Source organism: Zootoca vivipara, chromosome 15 (assembly GCF_963506605.1).
Source record: "Zootoca vivipara chromosome 15, rZooViv1.1, whole genome shotgun sequence".
Taxonomy (NCBI): Eukaryota; Metazoa; Chordata; class Lepidosauria; order Squamata; family Lacertidae; genus Zootoca; species Zootoca vivipara.
In genome coordinates, this window is record NC_083290.1 from 16,456,033 (window position 1) to 16,481,399 (window position 25,367).

The following is a 25,367-nucleotide window of genomic DNA, read 5'->3' on the forward strand; positions in this document are numbered from 1 at the left end:
ATGCAGGTAGTGAAAAAAAGGTGACCACTCTGATGAATTGGGGAGTGTGCCTGTTTTTTAATGTCAGTTATGCTTACCTTAAAAGATGATAAGAATTTATCATAATATTATGATGATGGTTAATAACAAATTGATGTGAACTGATGGTTGCCTCTTGTTCCTGTTAATACAAGAATGCTGCCTTTCCACAGTTCAAAGCATGCTTAAGGCGGCTTCCAACATGGAAAAAAATACATCAATGTGACGTAATAAAAGTACCGTAGTCATCAGCTATAACTGCAACATTTAAAAATACACAAGCAAACTAAGCAATTTCCACATAAATCACAAGAGCTAAAATAAAGATAACAAAAAAACAACAATAACAACTCCCTGAGCAACAGTATTTTTCCTCCAGGTACAGTGGTGGCTCACAAGATGAAATTAATTCGTTCCACAAGTCGCTTCGTCTAGCGATAATTTCGTCTTGCGAAGCGCAGGTTGCTGTGGCAAAAAAAAAAAAAACCACCGAAAAATTTTGTCTTGCGTAGCGCGGCCATAGAAAACTTTGCAAGACCAAAAACATTGCAAGACGCTTTCGTCTAGCGAGTTTTTCGTTGCGCGAGGCATTCGTCTTGCGAGGTACCACTGTGTTTGTTTGTTTGTTTGTTTGTTTGTTGCGTTTATGGCCCATCTTTTTCTCCAATGACCTCAGAGGGACTTACATGGTTCTTCCCCCTCTTCATTCAATCCCCACAGCAACCCTGTGAGGTAGGCAAGGCTAAGAGGCAGGGCCTGGCCTCCAAGGTCACACCCTGTGAGTTTCATGGCCGAGCAGAGATTCGAACCCTGGTCTCCTTAGTCCTAGTCCAACACTCTAAACCACTACAGCGCAAGCTCTCTCGCTCTCTCTTGTTGGACTCTAGCTCCCAGAGGTCCCACTATGGCCAATGGGATGATGATGAAGGGAGCTAGGCTCCCTCAACGCCTGGAGGGAGTCTAAGCCTTACCCGCCTTTGTCTTCCAGTGCCCGAGCTCTGGAGCAGGAGGCAGCTGTGTGTGAGGGTAGTCAAGGCCGCTCTGGGTGACGACAGCACCAGGGTAAGAAGGAGAAGGGATTGGGGGTGGCCAGCAGCAGCAGCAGGCCCCAGACTCTGGGCAGGCACCCAAGGCGCCCAGGGACTCAGTCCTCCAGGTTGCCATTGAGTCGTGTGCCGTGGGTGGGACACTTTTAAGTGCCTCGTGGTGCCCCATGGCATGGGGCATTTTCTTTCCCCGCCCGCTCTGGCTCTCAGGTCCGCCTGGCCACGCTCCGCGCCATTGGGAGGCTGCTGCGCACCAGCTACCTGGAGAGGATCGAAGGCTGGCCTCTGAACTACGTCTCCCTGCAGATGGCCGTGTCTGCCCACCAGCTGGTGAGGGGGCCCAAGGACCCTGCCCTGCCCTGCCCTTGAGAGGGAGGGCAGGGAAACCTGGATATTTCAGGTCAGCCGGGGGGCGGGGGCAGGTTGGGGGCCATCTCATGAGCCACACCACTGTTCTCCTTTCAGACACACCCCACACTGAGCCTCCCCTTGGGCGGCTTGGAGGAGAAGGCTATCGGAATTGCCAGCGCAGAGGTCCTCCACATCGCTGTGGCTTCGGGAAGGGGCACCAGCCAGGTCAGGGACCCCTTGAATTTGGGAATATCGAACAATGGCAGGGGAGATGGGGTTCCTACGGTAGTTTGTTCTCTCTCACACGTTTTATTCCACAGTGTGTGTGTTCTGAATCCGTAGTGTTACATGAGCCACTGGGGGTTTGCATAAAATACTATTGTTGGTAATGAAAGTCATAAAAGGGAACCACACTATGGCAGAACAATCTTGTTTGGCCAAACCCGGACAGCCCTGCTGTGGTGAGTTAGATATTCCAAAAAATGCCATTCTTCCAGAGAAGAATGGCAGATCAAGTGGATGGATTATCCCGAAGTGGCTAAAATGACCGGAAGAATCAGAAGTCAGGAGGGCCAAAATTTTAATACGGAATGGAGGAAATTTATAACTTATCTTAAAGACCATTGTTAACAGTTAGTAGGATTGGAATATCACTTGTAGTTTAATGGTGAATTTTGGACACAATGGAGAGGTAAAAGATTTGGATTATCATAAAAGATGCAGGAGGAAATGATTAACAATGGGACCCACAAAGGGGAGGAGGAAAGTCCAAGAGATTCCTTGGAATCTTGTTTTTATGTTTTATGTTAGATATGTGACTGTAAAATTTAATCTGAGAAACCAAATAAATAAATTTTATATAAAATTTAATATCATTCATACACACACACACACACACACTGTATATTCCTGCATATAAGACTACTTTTTAATCCAGGAAAATCGTATTTCTTATACAGCGACTATATCCCAAACTATATTTTAACTGGAAAAGTTGGGGGTCGTCTTATACGCCCTGTCGTCTTATATGCCGGAAAATGCGGGGTGTGTGTTTCATTTTTGGAATATCTCATTATATATATATATATATATATATATATATATATATATATATATATATATATAATGAGATATTCCAAAAATGAAATTTTCTGTACCCTCTCTAACCATCTGGTTAAAGTCCAACATCTGGAAGGTACCCCATTGGCTACCCCTGGCCAAGAGGTCTGATCCAGAACCTTTTGTCCACTTAGCCTTGCAGCATGTGGAGCAAAAGGGTGCCTCTGAGCATGTACCGACTGAGGAACTTGCCCCTTACATGTGCAGGGCAGGGAAGTGATGTTGAGGGATGGAGGTGAATGACTGGGGCTTTAAGGAGAAATGGGTTCTGTAGGGCCAGAGAGACGACAACTGACTCCAAGCGCTGAACTCTCCCTCCTCTCCCTGGCAGGAATTGTGGACCAAGTTGCTGAGCTACCTCATGCAGCCCCCTTACATGGCTTTAGTCACCCCCCTCTGCCACGCCTTGAGACTGCTGGCAGAGCAGCGACTACGCCGGGTGGGCCACAAGCAGAATGGCCTGGGGACAGGTGGGTGCCACCATGCCCGATGCTTGCCCCTCCAAGGCAAGCAGCACAGGAGTGGGGGAGCAGAATATACATTGGGAGACTTAGTTTGATACAAAACTTCTGGTAAACGAGCCACCATAGCTGCTAGAGGACCGTGAAAATTTGTGTCCCAGGCTTTTTAGACTCGTCTACCCATGTACTACCTGAAACCAACGGGGCACATGGGTTGCCAGATGTGGAATATTTTGGCATTATTTTCAGCTCTCCTACCCCACTACAATGGGACGTGTGTGGTGCTGTAGGTTAAACCACAGAGCCTAGGGCTTGCTGATCAGAAGGTCGGCGGTTCAAATCCCCGCGACAGGATGAGCTCCCGTTGTTCGGTCCCTGTTCCTGCCAACCTAGCAGTTTGAAAGCATGTCAAAGTGCAAGTAGATAAATAGGTACCACTCTGGCGGGAAGGTAAACGGCATTTCCGTGCGCTGCTCTGGTTCGCCAGAAGCGGCTTAGTCATGCTGGCCACATGACCCGAAAGCTGTATGCCAGCTCCCTCGGCCAGTAAAGCAAGATGAGCGCCGCAACCCCAGAGTCCTAATGGTCAGGGGTCCCTTTACCTTTAGCCCACCACAGGCAGCCCCCCAATGTCTCTTTGATCCCATTGATTTAGGGATGCAGATGAAGTTGTCTCAGGGTCCTCTGCCAGTCTGCAGGAGATTCTGGGGTAGAGAGGATGAGAAGGGCCACAGCTCAGTGCAGAGAAGCTGCTTGGCAGGCAGAAAGCCCCGGGTTCAGTCCCAAGTGTCCCCCGGCTGAGCTGGGAAAGGCTCATGTCTGAAACCCCACTGCCGGATGGGCCAACTCTCTTGCTATGTTCCTATTTACACCAGCCCCCACTTCCCTCCCCCTTGTTCTCTTCCTCCCTCCACTTTCCAGGGAGTTTACCGACTCCACAAGAATTGATGGCGCGGCTCCTGGTAAGTGATGTGGGTAACTGGGGAGGGGTTCAGGTTTCTAGTGGTTTCTGAAAGGGGGCTGCCTCGTTGCTAGACTCCTGGAGGAAACTGGACCCGAACCCGCATATGCTTCCTAAGAAAGAAGGTCGGGGGAGGCCCAGTTCAGTGGCAGAGCACCTGCCTTGCACACAGAAGGTCCCCGTTTTAATCCCCACTGGCATCTCCAGGTAGGGCTGCGAGAGACCCCCTTTCCCTGCCTGAAACCCTTCAGAGACATTGCTGCAAGTTGGTGTGTAGAAAATAGAGAGCTAGCTGAAACAGGTGACTTGTTTAAAAATAAGTAAATAAAGCCTCACTACCAGTCTGCGTTAGGGACCCAGGTGGCGCTGTGGTTAAACCACTGAGCCTAGGGCTTGCTGATCAGAAGGTCGGCGGTTCGAATCCCTGTGACGGGGTGAGCTCCCGTTGCTTGGTCCCAGCTCCTGCCAACCTAGCAGTTTGAAAGCACGTCTAAATGCAAGTAGATAAATAGGAACCGCTACAGCGGGAAGGTAAACGGCGTTTCCATGTGCTGCTCTGGTTTGCCAGAAGCGGCTTTGTCATGCTGGCCACATGACCTGGAAGCTGTACGCCGGCTCCCTCGGCCAATAATGCGAGATGAGCGCGCAACCCCAGAGTCGGTCGCGACTGGACCTAATGGTCAGGGGTCCCTTTACCTTTACATTTACCAGTCTGTGTTGGGTGTGGATTTAGGCTGGTGAGGATGGGACCCCGGCGGCCTCTAGATTTTTGGTTACCAGCTGTTCCCGGATTTACAAATCGGTCCCCTGACAAAATCCTATCATTCAAAAGGGTCCCTGGATTCATTGAAAAAAAATCTGGTAACCTTACTCCAGAAGGCCACAGAGGTGGAAGCAGCCTGACCTGGGTGAACCACCTTCCTGATGCTTAACCTCGAGACCCTTGCTCTCCTCCTCTGCAGGCCCTCACTGTCTCCCCCTTGGAAGGGACCGGCCGAGGAGGTGCCGTGCTGCTCCTGATGAACGCCCTACGCCCAGAGGCCTACAGGGATGTGGGGGAGCACTGGTGGGTGGAGATACCTGCCCTGGTCCGCTACCTGGAAGGTGAGATGAGAGGAAAAACCAACCCTCCCCTGCCCTGCCGAGCTCAGCTGACACACCTGTGTGTGCAGAGGATCAATTTTTGCCAAGAGTTGCTGGAGGACGACCTTTCCTCTAGGGTGGTGTCCGACAAAGCCAGCACCTCCACATCTGCCACCAGGCCTGAGCCTGGAATCTTCTGACCCTTCCCCTAAAAAAACAGGAAACAAAACTAAAAAAAAGCCTTTGGGAAGGAAATCTATAAATTATTTCTTTGCTGATGTATATTTATTTACTGAATTTATTGGTTGCATTTATTTGTTTATATTTTTTATTTTATCTGCAGACACAATAAACATGAAAACAAACAAAACATCAAGCTAAAAATAACAATAAGAACAAGAGGAATAAAAACACAAGATAGCAGAACCAGAAATCAATAATAGAAAGCTTTAAAAAAAGGAATGAGTAGCATTTGGCAACCTTCACATATATTTGGCATGTTTTGAATATGAGCCTTGTATTCCACTATGGAATGCATTTTATGCAATTTGTTGCATTTATATCCCACTTCCCCCCCCCAAGGAACTCATGTGGGTTCTGCCCCACTCCTTATGTAATCTCCACAACAAGCCTGGGAGTTAGGTTAAGGTGAGAGGCAGTGGCTGGCCCCCTGGGGCCCCCAGTGAGCTTCATGGCCGAGTAGGGATTCGAATCCTGGTTTGTCCCTGATCCTAATCCAACATTCTAAACACGGCACCATGCCAGCTCTCTCCCCAGAACAGTGCTGGGGAAGCCCCACCCACCCACCATCTAGATCTGCTCAATTGCAGATGAATCCTTAGAGGTCTAATCTGGCAATAAGCAGCATCAAAATTCACGCGTCATAATAACAACAGTAATTCACTTGGCTAGGGAAATATTGTTAGCGAGTCAGAGTCCTACAGAGTTCTCCCTCTCCCCCCCCCCCGAAAGTCTGCCTAAATTGGCACAGCTGATGTAGATCTGTGACATGGCCCTATTGCAAGAGTGCTTCAGGTGCCAGCCACAACCCTTGTCTGGAAGTGGTTTCTATATGTTGCTGGGTGGCGCCTTATTTTTATGATTGCAGGTTTTCTATGGGTGTGACTCTGGCCCATCTCCGGCCTATGCCAGAATCACCCAGCGCTCCTTGGCTTCCCCAAAAGGAGCGCTGACTCCACTCCCCAGTGGCACCTCCTGCCCTGGACAGCTGCTGCCAGCCTGGATAGGCTGCACTGAGCTGGCTGGTCTGATTCTGTCTAATGCTGCTCCTCTCCCCAAGGCCACAGCAAGTACACGCTCGAGCCCGCAGCCTGGGAAGCCAAACTCTTGGAGGTAACGCCAGTGGGGCGAGCAAACGAACTGTTCTTGTGGCACTGCTGATCCTCCTCGGTGACCCCTGTTTCCACCGGTGCCTCCTCAGTTCCTGCAGAAGTCGTTGCGGAGGAGCGAAGCGGGAGGCTGGAACCTGGTGCTGGGGAAGGAACTCGCCAAGCAGCTGAACACCTACCACAACTCCTCTGCGGAGAAAGTCAGTGCTTTCCCCCTGCCCCCCCCACCACCACCAATATTGGGTATCTCCCCATATTTGTGCACAATGAATGCCCAGCCCCTCACCTTCCTATGAACAGCTGGACGGCCGGAGCATTCACCAAAGGGGTGGGGGATAACTTTGATCTGGTTCACCTGCAAAGCCAAAGCACTTTGTGAAGCCATTCACAAACTGGAATGCATGCACGTCCTTCAAAATGTGCAATTCTCTGAATTTTGCAATGCCGTTCTATACCAGAAATGCATAGCTATGGACATCTCTCTCCTCTGTCCATTTCTCCAGTCTAACCTAGATGGCTTTAAAAGAGGATTGGGCAAATGCTTGAAGGAGACGGCTATTGGTGCTCTTCTTAGCCTTGATAGCTGTGCTCTGCATCCATGGTCGGAGGCAGCAATGCTTCCGAATGGCAGTAGAGGAGAGGGTTGCTGTTGCACGCAGGTCCTGCTTGCAGGGTTCCCACTGGTGTGTCTGGGTGGCCGCGATGTGAAGAGGATGCTAGTCCAGGTGGGCCCCCTTTGGCCCAGCTGCAGGTCCTTCTAATAGACTGGAGGTAAATTGTGCCTAAGGTCTTGGCCGCAGTGGGTGAGACACCTTGGTTGTGGATGTGTGTGTCTGCTATGTCGTTGGCTGGCTGGGGTCTGCGCTGCTCAGCTTGCCACCTCCCTCCCTCCCTCTCCTCTAGGGCTTCCTCTACAAGGCCTTGGGGATGGCGCTGTCTGCCGCAGGAGATACGGATGGGGTGGCACAGACACTTCTGGACCTGCTGCTGCACACAGATTACACGGAGGAAGCCCAGCGAAAGGCAAGCCCTGCTATGGGGGGCAGGGGGGGCGGCATATGCCCTGCATCAACCTGCTTCCCTCCCCCCACCCCCACCAAATTTACCCATGCAAGATATCAGCACCAAATTTGGCACAACGGTTCCAGAGATCAAGCTGTGATTCCTGCCTTGCAGGGGGTCCTCGGGGGATCCCTTCCAACTCTACAATTCTATGGTTCGTGAGCTTGGCAGGTCGTGGACTCTCCTCCCCTGGAGGTTGAATGGCTGTGGGTCATGGATTCTTCCTGAAATGCAGGAATCGAAACTAAATAAAACCCCACAGGTGAGCACCTGAGCTCTGCTGAAAAGCCTCCAGTGAAGGATAGCCTTCTGAGGGAGCCCGTTCCATAGACAAACAGCTCTTGTCCTCAGAAAGTTCTTGCCGATGTTTAGTCAGAATCTCCCTCCTTGTCATTTGAATCCACTGGTTCAGCTCCTTCCCTCTGGAGCAGCAGAAAACAAGCTGGCTCCATCTTCCATGGCTTCAGGTATTTTGAGGCTGGCTCTCATATTAGCCGTCGGTCTTCTGTTTATGCTAAACATACTCTGAGATCATGGAGCAGGTTTTTGTTTGTATTCTGAGACAATTGGATGCTACTCTGAATCAAGACGGTGGGCTGAACCTTTCAAAATTACACTGATTTTAACCAAATGTGATACCGTAGGAATGGATATTCTGCTTTGCCTGACAACCTGAACATGAAAATGCCTACGGTAGTTTGTTTGTTTGTTTGTTTTCACCAAGGGACTGAAAAATTATGTCATCCCTCTGTGATCTTTTGGGTTTCTTCATATTCCAGAGAAATGCTGGGTGCTTTCCGCTAGCGCAAAATGTTAGGGGACATTTCTAAAAATGTGAATCTTATGCAAAATTGTGCATTAGGAGAACTGGGTGATGCATCTTCATGAGGACTTAAAAACAATCTCAAAGTTATGCAGAAATATGGAGAATGGAACCTTAAGTTTGGGAAAATGAGCAACTGAGAAATACAAAATTTCACTGATTCACCCATCCCTATTTAAGGCTAAGTAGGAGCTGCACCCGTGCTTGCTCCTCTCGCCAACCCTTAGGCCTCACCAACCCGTCTTACAGCTCACCTACCAACTAGCATTATCAGTGTGAGGTGGGCAGCAGCAGCAGAGCAGAATAGTTGCTGTCCTAGCCTCTCCTGACTGGTCCTCTGCTTGAGCTGCCAGCCTGTCCGCTCACTTGTCTGCCTGGGGCACGTGCCTGATAACACACCGGGGATGCCCGGCCAGTTGCCTGCCAGCCTCCATCTCTGCTTTCTTCCTCCTTGCTCTCTGACCATTGTCACAATGGCCCAGCTTGTCGTCATGCTGTAGTGTGTCGTGCCACCTGTTGGCCAGCACGAGAACTGCAGCACGATGACACTTTTTCATTCTTATTATATTCAAGAGATAAACTTGAAGTGTAGATAGACCCGGAGGAAGAAGATGGAAAAGCGGGGGGACTGGATCCTGTGGGAGGGAGTCTGGATTTTTCTGGAAGGTGGTTACAGCCTAGGGTCATTCCTTCTCACCCACAGGGGGTTTGCTGGTGTGTGGTCTATTGCGCTGAGGGACAGCTGACGGCTGTGCTCCAGACCCTGAGTCGCTTTGAGGAGGTGATCTCCGAGGGGGTGGATTCAGCTTACCATCACTTTGGCCAGGTTCAGACTTCCCTGCTTCCCCCCTTTTCTTTCTTCCCTCTCTCCCCCAGCGGCTGTGGAGTTGGGGAGGCATGAGAGCAGAATTTACCATTTCCAGGGCCATAGCTCAATTGCAGAGTAAGTGACTGAGACTCTCATCAGAAGAGTCTTCTGCTTCTGCTTATGGAAGCAAATGGGATCCCTGGGAGACGTGACTGCTTTGCAACGAATGCGAATCTTCCTCCTCAACCATAGAGTTTGCCGGAGCCAGGGAGGGGCAGCGTGAAGAGTGCTCTCCTCCTGCTTTACGGCAGCATGGCGGTCCGTGCCCCCCGGGAACAGCTTGTGCCTCTGCTGACGAGCGAGATTGTGCCGCGGATCCTGCGCCATTATACATCTAGCGGCCCAGAGTTGACTTACTTTGCGGTGAGTCTTCACCACCACAAATGGAGAGGAGCAGGGATAAGGATTGGGGCCAGAGTATGGGCAGTAGGGGTATAGGGGCAGCTGGGAGGGAGCTAACTAGAAAGAGGGCAGGGGCCACTGCAGAGGGGGTGCCCGGGGGGAGCCTCTCACAGCTTGTGGCTCACATGTGGTCAGCGGGTTGAAATCCCACCCAGCCAGGGTGACCCTGGGCAAAGTACTTTTTCTCTGTGCTTAATCTATCTCGCAGGGTTGTTGTGGAAGCAAAAGTGGGTGGCTACCACTTTCAAGGCTGCAGACATGGAGATAGTCTAGATGCAACATGTCAGCCTCCCCCAACCTGGTGCCCACTGGGGGCAGTAGGGGCTTGGTGGGAATTGTGTTCCCAAACACCTGAAGGGTGCAACGTTGGAGAAGGTGGCAGTGGGTGCTAATAAATGAAAAAGGAGGAGGTGGGAAGCAGGTTCTCACTGGATCTCTCAACTTTCTGTCATTGGCCCTGGGCCAGGAATTGTCAGTGGAGGGACATAGCCCAAGAGGAAGGAGACAGAATGGGGGCCATTCTGACAGCTGTCCTTTCTGTCTTGCAGGAACTGGGCTGCCCCACTGGGCGAAAAAAGGTACCTACTTGATACACACAGGTTGTGGGCCTGGCTGGGAGTTGTTGAGCTGGCTTTCCTTTTTCAGGGAAAGGACCATCGTAGCTCAGAGTCAGAACACCTGCCCTGCATGCAGAAGGTCCCAGGTTCAATCCCTGTCAGCATCTCCAGGCAGGTCTGAGATTCTCCCCTGCCTGAAACCCTGGAGAGCTGCTGCCAGTCAGTGCAGACGACACGGACCTTGAAGGTTGTCAGGAGTAGGTCAGCAATAACTCACTTGGTATCCGTGAAGTTAACTCTTTATTCAAAGCAACAACACAGCTCAGGCCTAGTGAGCACATCAATGTTTCCTGGTAGAGCTTTCCCCAAGGAGGCAGTTGTGAGGACTGAAGGTCCCCGCCTTCTCATAGCTGCCTAAGTCTGCTCCCCCAGTTCTTTTCAAGCAATCGGAGGCTTTGTCGTCTTGCCTGTATTTCCTCCATCCTCTTCGTACCTCTTCTGGTTCTGGGAGACCAGCAGGGAGGGGAGCTTGTCGCAGCAGGAGGGGGAGAGTCCCTGGCTTCTTCAGCAGCCTGCCTCGTCTCTGCCTCTTGGTCCCCACCCCTGCTTCTGCCTCTGAGTCTGGACTGCTCTCTGCCACTGCCTCTTCCTGCTCACCAAACCCTGTTACCTCCTCCGCTCCTGACACCTCCTTCTCCTCCTGGTCTGCTCCCTCTGACCACTCATTACCAATCCCCTGGCTCTGAGCCTTCTTCCCCTGGGGGTTCCCCAGCCAGCGCCTCCCACCACTCCTCCACATCTGCTCAGCCCACGACAATGGTTCTGACTGGGTATAAGTCAGCTTCCCATATACTACAGCTCAGTCATAAAGAATCTGCAGGAGGTCACAGGTTCAATCCCCAACGGCATCCCCTGGCAGGGCTGTCACCTGTGTAAAACCCCAGATAGTCGCTGCCAGTCAGGGTTAAGCAATACTGAGCCGGATGGGCTCCAAAATCCCACATTCCTTTTCTGTGGGGTTAGAAGCCAGGAGAGAAAGCATAAATCCAGTATATGTTCCTTTTGATCACTGTTCTGGGAGTACATGATGACAAGGGTGTGATGGATGGAATGAAACACTCCATGGGACAAAGGAGTCTTTATTAGCAAGGCTATGAGGCTCTTCCCTCCATTCAGAGCTTCCCCATAACCTCCTCAAGGAAAGGTATGTATGTATGTATGTATGTATGTATGTATGTATGTATGTATGTGGGGGGTCTTTTTCCTTGTGGAGCCAGCCTCCTTCCTACTCTTTCCTGTCCCTCCCCAGGGAGCCACGGATGCTGAGCTGGCCCTGAGCTTCTCCCAGTGTGTGTCTGATATCAGCCTTTCGATCCTGAGCAAAGGCGATGCCCCATCCTTCTGCCTGCCCCAAAAACGCCTCCTGCTTGACCTCCTCGTGGTGAGTTGCTTTTGTCTGCGCTTAGGCGAAGCCATTGGAAAGGGTTAATAAAGTGTGGTTTTTAAAATTTTGGGTGGGTGGGGGTGGTCAGTAGCTCATGCCCTGAAGTGCTGCTGGTGGGGAGAATCATAGAATTGTGGAGTTGGAAAGGGACCCCCAAGGGTCATCCAGTCCAACCCCCGGCAATGTAGGAATCTCAGCAAAAACACCCCTGAAAGATGGCCATGAGTGACGTCAAGACGTTGAGCATTTTCACTTGCCCTGGTCACCCACCAGGTCTGCCCTGGAAGGTGAGTGATGGCCTAAGGTGTGCTGCCCAAAGGATAGCGACCCTTTGGGGAGGATTCTTTGGAAAGATTCAAACCAAGGTCTTGACTTTCTTCCTGACCAAGGGTTCATTGCCCATGCTAAGCACTTCCCTTGCATGGCATTTGTTCCAGGACATTATCAAAGCAGAGCCCCTCGACGCCCTTGTATCCCCTGTCCGCCAGCAAGTGATGGTTGCCCTCCGGCACTTGAGGTGAGTACCCCATTTCCAGCACCCCTTCTTTTTATGGGGTGTGCATCCATCTGAGCCACTTTCAAGCTCTGATTTCAAAGCCCAAGTTTAGTTCTGGAACCCCAGGTGCCTCTGAACATACACAGAGTGCCATATTACCGCAGACAGCCCTTGTTCATCTTAAAGGGATATTTTGTTTTTCCAGGACAGGGTGTGACCCAGCCTCTTTCCACTCTTTAGTTTCTCTGCCGTTAATGGCCTGCCGGCCTCTGGGATGGGTTGTTCACAAATGCAGCCCTCCACTGGCTGCTGCAGGCATCAGCTGGCAAACTTTTTGCGTGGGAATCTACCCTTGGGTTACCCAGATATGGAGCCCTCAGCCACTTTGTCTCTGGAACGCATAGAATTCTCGAGTTGGAAGGAAACCCCCAAAGGTCATCTAGTCCAACCCACTGCAATACAGGCTCGGGGATGGTCAAGAAAGGGAAGTAGCAAATACCTATTTGATGGTGAAGCCTGACAACCTTCCTCCTCTGCCTTCAGCCACGTGCCAGAGCAGCTGAGCCGGGAGGAGAACCAGGTGCTGGCAGAGGTGGCCCTGAGCAGCGTCTTTGCTCTTCCTCCTTTGGGGCTGGCAGCGGATGCAGGCCAGGTGTGCATGTGTGTCGGGAAGGGGCTGGCTCCTTGGGAGCTGATTGCCTGCTGAAAGAGGAGCACTCCTGGGACTGCAAAATGTTCCTCGTAAATCTTTTTGAGGATTTAGTACCCTCAAGTAGTATATCAATTTTGTTAAATAAAATACAACAACAGCATTCTGCTCCTTCTGCACCACTAGGCACCGCTGCCTTCCAGCGTTCAAGCACTGCATACAGGTGTCCTGACATCCCTGTCAGAACTGGTGGAGACTCTGCTGGAGGAAGAGGAGGTGAGGGTGGAGCAAAGGGAGAGTGCCAATTTGCAGTGGTTCCAACAGGCCTTCCAGGTGAGCAGGGCGGGAGGTAGCCTCTGCATCAAGTTTCTAGTCCTCACTGCTAAGTCTGTCTTTTCTCCCTGCTGCTCTCCTTTTCCTCTCATCCCACATTTTGCTCCCAGGCCAGAGGGAGGGCAGAGTAGATGTCACACAGGAGTGTACAGGCCGGTAATCACACGTGATCTCCACAGACTTGGTGGAATGCCACACCTAATGCAGTTCATTCCCAGCAGTCTTATTCAATGAAAATCAGTTGCCAGGACTGAAAATCCCCACCTCTTCCCTCCCATCTAAGTCCCCTCCTCTTCAGGATTTATCCCAAGCAATCTGAGACTGCGCCTGCTTGAAGCTAACTTCTCCGCCGCCCTCTTCATGCCTCTTATGGTTCTGGGAGACAAGAGGGAAGGGGAACTGGTCACAGCAGGAGGGGGAGACACCTGTGACTCCTCTCTGCCTCTTGGCCTCTCTCCTCCCCTGCCTCAGCTTCTGCCTCTGAGTCTGGACTTCTCTCTGCCACAGACTCTTCCTGCTCACTAAACCCTGTTCTTCACTTCCCAGTCACGCCACCTTCACTTCCCAGTCTTCTCCCTCTGGCCACTCATCATTGTCCCACCACCGTCTCCCCTGACTCTGAGCCTTCTTCCCTTGGGGGTTCCCCAGCTGGTTCCTCCCACCATTCCTCTGTGATCAACCAGTCCATGACAGTGCGGTTCTTGAGAAGCCAGAGCTGTGTATATTTACTCATTTATTTGCATCACCCCAGTTCTCCATTAAGCTTCCGTTCAGAGCAAGGCAACGTACAACAAAAGATCAAAAACGACAGAGGCTCAGGCAGAATACAACACATTCTGAGTGCAGATAGAGAGGCTCAGTTGGATTAGATCAGCTAAAGCTCTCTTGAGAAGGGAAGAGATCACCTTTGGGGGGTTTCTTGACCTCTGGAAGCAAAGGCATTGAGTGAATGTTTGTTGGAAGTGGGTTTCACAAGTGCGGGGCCAACACCAAGCAGGCCCCATTTGGAACTACTACACCAGGCATCACCAAACTTCGGACCTCCAGATGTTTCGGACTACAATTCCCATCATCCCTGACCACTAGTCCTGTTAGCTAGGGATCATGGGAGTTGTAGGCCAAAACATCTGGAGGGCCGCAGTTTGGGGGTGCCTGTACTACACCCTGCAAGGGCCAAGAGAACTGCCCCCCAATCTTGAATCCAGCTCTACTAGCAGGACATTCTCTAGACATGCACCACCCTCCAACTCACTCTGTGGGGTTTCTGGGAGGGAGAAGCCTTGCCCATTGTTAACCAGTATGGCTTCTGGGTTGCCAAAGACGGGATGGTTCAGGCCGGGGCTGATTGTTCCTCCCCCTCTCCTCCATTTTCCCTGCAGCTCCTGGGGTACTGGATGGTGTCGGAGCGGGAATGGGAGCGTGCCCGGGCTTTGCAGCTTGGGGTGCACTTGCTTCGGGCCCATTGCCAGAAGACCAGCGCTTCCGTGAGTAAGGCCATACTCAGTTAGATGGATCAATTTAAGGCAGCTTCTGATGCTCCTATTTAACAGTCCTTGATTCCAAACTATGAGGACTAGAATCTTATTTTGGGGAAGGGCCATAGCTCAGTGATGGAAGATTTGCCTTGCATGCACAGGGTCCCAGGTTCAATCCCTGGCGTCTCCAGGTAAGGCAGGGAACATCCCCAGCCTGAAACTCTGGACAGACACTGCTGCCAGTCAGTGGAGACAGTATTGAGCAAGATCAGTCAATGGTTTGACTCGGCATAAGGCAGCTTCCTGTGTTCCTAATATGCTTTTTAAAAATTACCAGTCCAAGGGTTGCTTCTTCTAAAAAGCCTGGCCTGGGTTCCTAGTTAATTCAGAATATTGAGGGCAAGAATCTTGCTTTATTCTTAGGGGTGGAGTCTTAGCTGCCAGCCAGTGTGGACAATGCAGACAAATGGCCTGAATTGGTATATGGCAGCTTCCTTTCTCCCTCTTTTTGCACAGCCACGGATCCCCCCAGAACAATTCAGCCACCTGACTGGGGTGCTGGGGCCTTTCACCTGTGACGTGCTGGGCAGCATCCGGCAGGGTGCTGTCGACTGCATCAGGGTCTTGCTAAGTACCCAAGGTGAGCTTGTCTAGCCCCTTTTGCAATGTAGGTCTTCCTTTACTTGAGAGGAACTCCCCGCTCCATCCTCATCTGGAGAGCTGCTGCCAGTTAAAGGTAAAGTAAAGGGACTCCTGACCATTAGGTCCAGTCGCAGACGACTCTGGGTTTGCACGCTCATCTCACTCTGTAGGCCAAGGGAGCCAGCGTTTGTCCGCAGACAGCTTCCAGGTCATGTGGACAGCATGACTAAGCCGCTTCTGGTGAACCAGAGCAGCGCACAGAAATGCCATTTACCTTCCCACCAGAGCGGTACCTATTTATCTACTTGCACTTTGCCGTGCTTTCGAACTGCTAGGTTGGCAGGGACCGAGCAATGGGAGCGCACCCCATCGCGGGGATTCGAACCGCTGACCTTCTGATCGGCAAGCCCTAGGCTCTGTGGTTTAACCCACAGCGCCACCCGCGTCCAGTTAGTGCAGGCAATATTGGGCTACAGGGACCAGCGTGCTAATTCACTTTATTTATTTAATCAATCAATCAATCAATCAATTAATTAATTAATATACCACCTTTATCTGCCAATGATCTCAAGGTGGTGTACATGGTTCTCCTCCTCACCATTTTACCCTCACAACAACCCTGTGAGGTAGGCTAGGCTAAGAGGTGGTGACTGGCCCCCAAGGTCACACTCAAGTGAGCTTCACGACTGAGCGAGGATGCTGTTGTGCCCACACCCCATTTGCGGGATTCCCATTCGGGAATCTAGTTGATCACTGTGAGAACAGGATGCCGGATGGTACAGGAGGCATAGTATTCTGGTGTTGGAAGGGGATCTCCAAGGGTCATCAAATCCCTGCAAGGCAGGAATCTCAGCTCAAGAATCCCCTGACAGGACCACCCAACCTCTGCTTAAAAACCTCCAAGGAAGGAGAGTCCACCACCGCCTTGTCATCTTTCTGATGTTGAGTTGGAATCTTCCTTCTTGGGTATCTCCTGCAGGCACCCAAAGGCCAAGGGGCCGCTTGGTGGCCTGGCAGCTTCACTGCATCCAACGCAAGCTCCGGAGCGAGAGCAGCCCCCGGGAGGTGCGCACAGCCTCTCTCCAGCTGGCGAAGGTATTGTAAGGTGCTTGGGAGAAGGTTTCGACCTGGAGAATAGCACCCCTAGGCAGGATTCATCCTCCTGGGGCGGTGGATCATGTGGAAAGGGACACGTGCCTTGGCCCTGGATGATGCCAGGGCCAGCCAAGGGTTGCCACCTTTTAGGCAAGGCAGAAGTTCAACAGGTGCAGCAAAGAGGTTCAGTAATGAGAAAAGCACCCGCCTTTCCCATGTCTACCCGTTGTGGTGCCCTTAAAGCAATAGGCAAAGCCAGATAGGTGGCAGTCCTTTTGAAGAGCTGGATCGACCCACCAACATCCTGACGTGATAAGCACCGGGCACTGGGACTGGGATCAGGAGTCCCAAATCCAAGCCCTAACCCACAAGGCCTAGGAGAGGTCTCTTTATCTTCCTGCAAGCTCCAAGTGTCAGGCAAAATGCGCATACGAAAAAGGGGAAATCTGCACTAACAAGCTGACAGATTTTGTTTCCTTATTGCATTTATATCCCACCTTTTTCTCCAAGGGGCTCAAAGTGGCATCCATGGTTCGCCCCCTCCTCATTTAATCCCCACAACAACCCTGTGAGGTAGGTTAGGCTGAGAGGCAGGGACTGCCCCCCCCCCCGCCAAGTCACACCAGGTTAACTTTGTGGCCAAATGGGGGATTTGAACCCTAGTCTTCCAAGTCCTAGTCTGACACTCTAACCCAGGCATCCCCAAACTTCAGCCTTCCAGATATTTTGGACTACAATTCCCATCATCCCTGACCACTGGTCCTGTTAGCTAGGGATCATGGGAGTTGTAAGCCAAAACATCTGGAGGGCCGCAGTTTGGGGATGCCTGCTCTAACCACTACACCACACTGATTGGGAAAAATGAGAAACGAAGAGAAGGGCAATGGGCAGATTGATCCATCTCTCCCCATGTTATGGCCTCATCTTCTGCCAGGCAGCCATCCCAGTGAAACCCAGAGAAGGGCAGGTAGGCAGGCAAGACTGGCAGGGGGCTTTTGGGAGTTGGGGGGGGGGAGAGATCGATCCTTCTTTTACTTTGTTCTCACCTCCATGTAGGATCCCAAGAGATCCACTTGCAGGCACCCTGCTTGGTAAATATAGTAACAAAACTATTTCAACCCTGTCATACACTTATCCCTGCCCCCCACCCCCCAAAATACCCCAGAACCTCCATGACCCTGAGTTAGGTTGTGGAGAGAGAATTGCTAATTGTATTATTGAGCTAGATCTGATCCTATAGTTTGCATTGCTTGCATTGTATGAATCGCTTAAAATGCTTTCCTCTTTGCCTCTATGCCTCTGTGTGCCAGAGGGGAAATCAGACAGAATGCTAAGCTATCAAGGCCGGATGAGCTGGCCCTGTCTGGAACACAGAAGGGCTTATCAGCTGCTATGCCTGATGTGTAGTCTCACTCAAGGCTGCTGGAAGTTGCTAGCTTGACGCATAAACTGAAGGCTAAAAGCTTTGTTGAGCCAGCATGTGTTTACGCACAAGACCGGACACAGGAAGATCCTTATATGTATTTGTAACCCCCTTGCATGCGTGACCCCCTTGCGTGCGCACATTTACAGGGAGGGGGAAAGGAGCCCAAAGAAGTGTATAAGAAGCTTTGCAATTTGTGTTTCACTACTCTTGTCGTGAGCTGATCACCTTGAGTCTCTTATTAAAAAGAATTAAATTCTTTCTCTGAATTCAACCCCAGTCTTATTGACTGTCTCTGTCCTTGCCTGGGCGCAACTTAAAGGACCCTTAGTAGCTGATAAGGCTGCAAGGTCACAGCACCTGCCCAAGGAAGGAGAGGGTGTGGAGATGACAACCAAAGGTGGGGCGCATCTGAGCACATTCTCCCCATTCATTACCTGCCTGCCCCGGCTCAGGTTGTCAGTCGTGCTCTGCCCCCGCAAGAGATCCTGGCCTTCCTGCGCACCTTGCTGGAGCAGCTGAGAGCCGTGAGCCCCACCTGCGACCAGGCTGTCCTCCTGTGGTTTGAGGTGGTCGTGAAGGAGCAGAGGGCAGCCTTGAAGGACAAGGTAAGGGCCAGGTGAGGGAGGGACTTGACCAGCGGTTCCCAAAGTGGGAGGTAACAGGGGTCAGCAAGCTTTTTCAGCAGGGGGCCGGTCCACTGCTCCTCAGACCTTGTGGGGGGGGCCGGACTATATTTTGAAAAAAAATAATGAACGAATTCCTATGCCCCACAAATAACCCAGAGATGCATTTTAAATAAAAGGAGACATTATATACTCATGTAAAAACACCAGGCAGGCCCCACAAATAACCCAGAGATGCATTTTAAATAAAAGGAGACATTATACTCATGTAAAAACACCAGGCAGGCCCCACAAATAACCCAGAGATGCATTTTAAATAAAAGGACACATTCTATTCATGTAAAATCATGCTGATTCCCAGACCGTCTGTGGGCCGGATTTAGAAGGCGATTGGCCACATCCGGCCCTGGGGCCTTAGTTTGTTGATCCCTGGAGGTAGTGCCTCCCTTGGAGGGCAGTGGGATTACCTAGGGAGGCTCTAAGAGGCAAGTGGGTGGCAGGGGGCTGCTGGAGGTGTAAACAGCTATCAGGCTATTGCTGGGTCGTTCATCGATTTTGTTGAATTAATTCAACAATACAGTGTGAAATGGATTTTGAATAAATGTGCAATTAATCAATACTGTTTTGGATTTCATTATGTTATTATCTTCCACAGTGGGTGGTGCAAAATGATTTCTGTAAGGTAGGATAGTGGGGTACTGGGGTACTGAGTATGGAATCAACCAAAAAAGTTTTGGAAACACTGGGTTAGACCTAAAAGGCTTTCAGATTTTGTTGCATGAAAATGTTTAAAATAAATGTATAAATATACGTATAAAATATTATAGAATCATTGCAAACACATAAAGACACTAACAGGACTGAGATAAGTAAGACTCACAACATTTAATTAAGGAACTCCTATTTGAGATAAAAACTGGACAATATATTAAATTTGATATAGGATGTTGAAATTAAAAATGCGGGCAAATAAATTTGACATAAGAAAACCAGAAGAAGGAGGGAGGGAAGTCGAGCTTGGCAGAGCACAGGTTGCTATATCAATGTATTATATAATCGTTAAAAGTTGTAAAATCAATAAAAAAATTATTCTTTTATGGTGTTTTATTCCGCTGGACCTGTATTTTAAGTATTGTATATTGACTGTTAAAACCCCATATCAGTTGCTTTTATTGTTCATGTAGAGAATTATGCAGAATTTCTGGTTTAATATGCTGGCTATTTGCCGTAATAAACATTGAGTTGACTTGACTAAAAATTTTATTAAAAAATAAATAAATGTATAAAATAAAGCCTGTATTTGGTCCTGAACTTCCTAGAATCCTACAATTGTAGAGTTGGAAGGGACCCCAAGGGTCCTCTAGTCCAACCCTCTGCAATGCAGGAATCACAGCTAAAGAATCCTGACAGGTGGCCATCCAACCTCTGTTTTAAAAGTTCCAGTGAAGGAGAATCCACCACTTTCCAAGGGAGTCTGTATCACTTCATCATCATTTTTCTCCCTATGACAGCTATTGAGGCCAGTTTGAGAGCTGGATTACCAAAGAGGTGAATGAGACCCCATTTTAAGAGAGGGCTCTTGTGATTAGTTCTAGCTTCTGGGCTTCCCAGAAGCCCAGTGAGAAAAGGATGCTGGGTCTAGCAGACCCTTCTGATGTTCTTGTGAGATAACCAGCCTCATATAACCAACATACCAAAGTCTAATTAACACATGAAGGGGTTAATATCATAGAGTGAGCTGTCCTGCCAGGCTTATCTGTGTCCACTCACTTTACATTGGGAGGAAATCAGTAAGCAAGCCTATTGTTGCACCTTCAATATACCTGAGAAGCTCAGTGTGCGAAGAGGTTTTGAGCTGGCTCTCAGCAGCCATTTTTTGAGCTCTTATACCGATAATTTAGGAACTTCCACCACTTTGGAAGTAAACAAAGTTTTACTGCCTGTGCAACCTGTCTGACTGATGGATGGAAAAGCACATGAACCTGACCTTTGGAGAGTTTGTAAATAAACCATTTTTAACTTACTAAACGTGTGATCTTTTCCTATGCTGGGGGAAGAGGGGACTATTTTGGAACTCACTTGGAAATACGTATTTTAAAGGTCTAACAGCCTATATTTCCGTGCTTTGCTTTCCTGCATGTTTTGCTATTTTAGATCTCTTCTGGGGTTCTCTTACCAAAGGGTACTTGCCACAAACCTGGATTTGGCATCCAGGGAATCCTCGTTTCCATATATCTATTCCTGCCCCCACCTGAACCAACATTTATTATGATGCTGGACATAAGAAGGCTTCTCTTATGCTCTTAGAAATGGCACCCCAAATATATGAGGGTTACAGAGCTCCCCCCCCCTCACCTTGTCCTTTCTAGATCCCCGACCTGGTGGCTGTCATTTGCTCCTATGTGCAGCAATCAGAGGATGCAACTCAGCGCCATTCCCTGGCCCAGGCCGTCTGTGTGCTGACGGAGCGCCACCACAGGGCGGTCTGCGCCACCCTCCTTCAGCAGACCCTCCTCCCGGACAGGTGAGTGCAAGACTCCCAAGGGCTCAGAAGCAGGCGTCGTTGGGTGAGTTTGCTCTGCTCGTTGAGCTGGAACCCAAGCCCCCACCCCCACCCCCCCACCCAAGAAAAGCCCTCCTCCTAAAACAACAGGGGCACCTCTACACAGTCAGTATGTTGCGGGCATGTGTACTGGAAATCCAACCCTTGGCGCGCCGTTCCTGCAGAGTGGTGCTCTTTCTCTTGAATCTGCTCACCACCTGTGCCATTCCCCAGGGCAAGGATGGAGCTCTTGGTGGCTGTAGCAACTTACAAGGATAACAGCGAACCTGTCCTGAGGCATCTGCTCAACGTGGTGAGAGGGGAAGGAAGCGGCACCCCCAGCTACATCATGGTGAGGGCTCTGCTAAGCATAGTTGTTGAATGTGCATTGATTGAAATGGAAATCCTAGTGGGCTTGTATTGAATAGAGGCAACTCTCTGTGGGCTCGGGGGTTGTGCTCTGGGTCATTGCATGAAATTGCGTGAAATCAGAAATAAAAAAATAAAGTTTTATTAATTATTATTTTTTGGCATTACTTAACTAAATAAAGAAAACCCTGTTCCAGGCTCTTGTGCCCCTCCGTGAGGGGGTCCTGGCTCTGGAGGGCTGCACCAGCCGGCTCCCGCTGCTCTCAAAGCTGTGCCACGCTCTCTTGTGCCAACTCAGCAGCACGGACCTGAATGCAGAGACGCCCAACCCTCCTCCTCTGAAAAGGATGGCGTGTAGCAGGATGGTGCTGCTGGAACCCCGCAGGTAGCGCCCATCTTCCGTCAGTCCCAGGTGGCGTCTCCTTCCGCTGCCCTTCCCCACAAGTGCACTCTTTGTGGGGCTTCCTGTGTTGTTTTTCCCGGAAGCTGCCGTAAGTTAAGAATGCTGCAGGGCAATTGCTGGCAGGAGCAGAGCCTTGTCGAAATGCAACACCTCTGCTCAGAGAGCTGCGCTGGTTGCCAATCTGCCACTGGGCCAAGTTTAAGGTGCTCCTAGAAGCATATAAAGCCCTTAACCACTTGGGACCAGTTTACCTGCAACATCGCCTTACCCCACTTCTGCCCACTCAGACGCTTCAGTCTGCGGAACTGGCACTGCTACAAGGTGCCGCATAACCCCTGTTCTGTGTTTCTAAGAACTCATTCTTTTAGCGTGGCTTCACTTACACTTTGGAACTTCCTGCCTCTTGACGCCAGGCACGTGCCTGTTTCAGAGTAATCTTTTCAAACCACTCTTGTTCAGACAAGCCTAACTAGACGTTCAGAAAGTCAATGCGAGTTTTGTTTTTAGTCTGTTTTAACTTTACAAAAGCCTTAAATTGTTCTTGTGAGTTCTTAACGACAATTTTGTTGTTTTATCTTTTTTGCAAAACGCTTTGAGGTTTATTTCTTTTCTTTTTTACAATCAAACGACATGTAATTTTTATGAAATTAAATAAAACAAATAGGGGGGGGCAGGGGCTCTGCCTGGCTCCAAAGTGACTGGGGAAAGGAGTCTTTGGGTTTGTCTCCCAGGCAGGCTGTGCTGGTGCTTCAGGCTGTCCTCAGCAGAGCTCTCCCGGAATCGGCAGGGGAGATGGATGTCTCAGGAGACACCTGGAGCTTCCTGATGCAGCCAGGCAGTTACCTGAAGGGTGTCGCCCTCTTAGCCAGGTGATTCTTGTGCTCAGATCCTACCTGTGGGTTTCCAATAGCCCTCTGGCTGACTATGGGGCCAGGGGTGCAACTTGAATAATGTATATATATATATATATATATATATATATATATATATATATATATATTATTTTAGATTATTATTTTTAGCATACAATATTATTTGAATTCATCCACGACAAATTACATATTTTTATAGGGGTTCTTCCACTCCTCTCCCCAGTTTCCAATATTTATCTCTTCTCTTTTCTGTGACTAAATACTTTTATCCAATCTATTAAGTCTCCTCTTTCAATGCTCCTTTATCAATACCCTGGGCATATAACATTCTTGCTGCTGTTTGCACATACATAAATAGGACCTTTTTCTCCTTCGGAATCTCTTCTCCTATTATACCTAAGAGAAAAGCCTATGGTGTTTTTTAAAAAAACAAAAGTTATTTTAAACATTTTTTTTAGCTCATTGTAAATCATTTCCCAGAAGGCGTTTGCTGACTTACAGGTACACCACATATGATAAAATATACCCTCGTTCTCTTTACATTTCCAGCATATAGAATATAATGATTTTCTAACAATATGATACATGAAACCCCTATGTACCTTCATTTTTCCATACCACAAATATGCATGCCACCCAAATCTGTTATCATAACCTTCCAGATCTAAGATATCCGGGTTCTTTAAACTCATCCATTCTTTAAGCCAACAGATACAGGATGCTTCATAATATAATTTTAAGTTTGGTAGGGCAAATCCATCTATTTCCTTTGCCTCTGTTAATAATTTATATTTAATCCTAGGTTTCTTTCCCTGCCAGACAAATTTAGATATATCTTTTTGCCATTGTTTGAATTGTCCTGTTCAGTATCAACTTGAATAAAATATTGGGAAGGGGGGGGCAGGTAAGCCCCACCCTGCATAATCAATCACATGACATGTCATTTACGCTGCTGGGCTTTGTTGAAAATGGCTTCGCCATGCAAACCAGGAAGTGACCTCTCCAGACAACGGAACAACTCTTCTCTTCTTATCACTGTGGTTGTGATCTCCCAGGTGACACGGACACTGTTAGGCAGTTGAATGTTCATGCACACTCTGTCCGTTTCCTGCCTTTCCTACGGTGCTCCATGCAGCCCCGGGAGCTGGCAACCCACGTTATGCCACTGGGCCATTGTCCTGATCCAGCAGGCTCTTCTATGTTCTGATCGTTCCTTTTCTCCCCCTGCCCCTTAGGTCCATGGCGTGCTCACAGAACCCCCTCATTGATGACCTCCTGCGTCGCATCCTGCCCCATCTCAGTTCCTCCAGAACAGCCTACAGAGACCTCAGCCTGGTCTTCTGCATGGAGGTATTGTATTTACTGCTATTGTTATAAGCATGTTTAGTGCAGGAGTTTACTGACGGTTCCTTTGCTTGGCTCAGATCCCAGGCCACTCTTTGCTTCACACACCAGAGATGCTCAACCTCCTTCTGCAAGAGATGTTGGCCAGGTCCCAGGATGGCAGCACCGCCCTGCGAGCCCTGGCGATCCGAGGCCTGGGGAACGTGGCAACTGAAGCCCCCCATGAGGTAGTTCAAGGGGTTCCAAACGGGACCTTGGCAGGTGATGAATGTCTTGCAAGGAACCCTAGATTTTTGGGGTGGGAATTGAACCCTGGTCTCTCTCAGGTCCTAGTCCAGCACTCTAACCACTACACCACACTGCTGTGGGTGTGACCGGTGTGAATGAAGGAAAGAGGAGGCAATGGAGAGGGGGAAAGGAAAAGAAATGCAGCTGGGTGGGAGCTCTGCATATTGTCCTGAAGCCCCCTGGCAAACTGTTTGCTGCCAGCCACTACGGTAGATCAGGCCCCTCCAGCCAATCCGGGATGGTTTCCGGGGGGGGGGGGGACAGGACTCTATAGGCATAGGGGCATCCCAGCCACTGAGGGCTGTGGGCTTTTCCCCGCAGGTGAAGAAGCACCAGGAGTCTTTGCTGGCGACTCTGCTCCAGGCCGCGGGCAACGGCGCCAGCCCCGAAGTGGCCGGCGAGAGCCTGTGTGCCCTGGGCAAGCTGTGGGGATGTATCGGGAGACGGCAGAGAGTTCGTGCTCTCCAGGCCGTAGCCGGCCAGGCCCGTGGGCACCTCTGGCACGTGAGTTGTCCCTTTCTTCCTGATCCAAACATACCCAGGAAGAGCTCTGCCAGGTCAAAGCAAAGACTCTCCTAGCCCAGAGTCCTGTTTCTGACCTCCTGGAAACCCAGGAAAGGGAGGGTCCATTTCCCTTGCCGAGTGCTTCCCAGCGACTGGTAATTCTGAGACTGTCCCTGGAAAATTGGGACACTTGGAGAGTATGGGTGCTTCCCTGTGTCCCGCTCGGTCCTAGCAAGTGGTGACCTTTCCCCTTTTCATAAGATCTTCTCATTCCCAACTCCCACCCCTTCCTGCTGTAGGTGGATGATTCCCTCCGCGAAGCAGCCTTTGAGCTCTTGGGCCAGCTGGCCAGGGCAACTCAGCCGGAGGAGGCCAAGTCCTTTGCCAAAGAGGTGGGGAGGTCTTTGACTGCCCTGCTGCTGCACTTCAGGGAACCCAGCCCCACTGTGGCCAAGGTACGGCATCATACCCACACCCTCTCCTTGAGCCTCCTGCTCCCAGACACTCTACCTGTGCACCATGAAACCAGGCAGCTGTCAAGAGACCAGGGATCAACATAAAAGCATCAGTAGATCCCTGCTAGGTCAGACCATTGCCCCATCTAGTCCAGCATCCTGGTCTCACAATGGCGGACCAGATGCAAACAGGACCCGAGTACAAGAGCAATTCTCCCCTTCTGCCGTTTCCAGAAACTGGTATTCAGAAGCCTCGCTGCCTCTGGGAAATGACAGACTAGCTGCTATTGTTGTTTACAGTGTTTTA

At 50.1% G+C, this 25,367-nt stretch overlaps 1 protein-coding gene across 1 annotated transcript in view; it reads left to right on the forward strand.

Moving 5' to 3' along the window:
- LOC118097265 (maestro heat-like repeat-containing protein family member 2A) overlaps positions 1-25,367 on the forward strand; it is a 29,465-nt gene continuing 4,098 nt past the window's right edge. Inside the window, exons 1-28 of the mRNA XM_060268582.1 lie at positions 1-6; positions 739-796; positions 1,007-1,080; positions 1,275-1,394; positions 1,530-1,640; positions 2,866-3,004; positions 3,917-3,957; positions 4,919-5,060; positions 6,340-6,392; positions 6,481-6,588; positions 7,292-7,411; positions 9,334-9,504; positions 11,410-11,541; positions 11,982-12,061; positions 12,584-12,692; positions 12,876-13,022; positions 14,402-14,506; positions 15,014-15,137; positions 16,119-16,234; positions 18,113-18,265; positions 20,653-20,807; positions 21,060-21,177; positions 21,392-21,579; positions 22,329-22,466; positions 23,705-23,819; positions 23,894-24,040; positions 24,423-24,605; positions 24,905-25,060. Coding sequence (XP_060124565.1) covers positions 1-6; positions 739-796; positions 1,007-1,080; positions 1,275-1,394; positions 1,530-1,640; positions 2,866-3,004; positions 3,917-3,957; positions 4,919-5,060; positions 6,340-6,392; positions 6,481-6,588; positions 7,292-7,411; positions 9,334-9,504; positions 11,410-11,541; positions 11,982-12,061; positions 12,584-12,692; positions 12,876-13,022; positions 14,402-14,506; positions 15,014-15,137; positions 16,119-16,234; positions 18,113-18,265; positions 20,653-20,807; positions 21,060-21,177; positions 21,392-21,579; positions 22,329-22,466; positions 23,705-23,819; positions 23,894-24,040; positions 24,423-24,605; positions 24,905-25,060 — 3,309 coding nt within the window. The remainder of the gene's footprint in view (positions 7-738; positions 797-1,006; positions 1,081-1,274; positions 1,395-1,529; positions 1,641-2,865; positions 3,005-3,916; positions 3,958-4,918; positions 5,061-6,339; positions 6,393-6,480; positions 6,589-7,291; positions 7,412-9,333; positions 9,505-11,409; positions 11,542-11,981; positions 12,062-12,583; positions 12,693-12,875; positions 13,023-14,401; positions 14,507-15,013; positions 15,138-16,118; positions 16,235-18,112; positions 18,266-20,652; positions 20,808-21,059; positions 21,178-21,391; positions 21,580-22,328; positions 22,467-23,704; positions 23,820-23,893; positions 24,041-24,422; positions 24,606-24,904; positions 25,061-25,367) is intronic.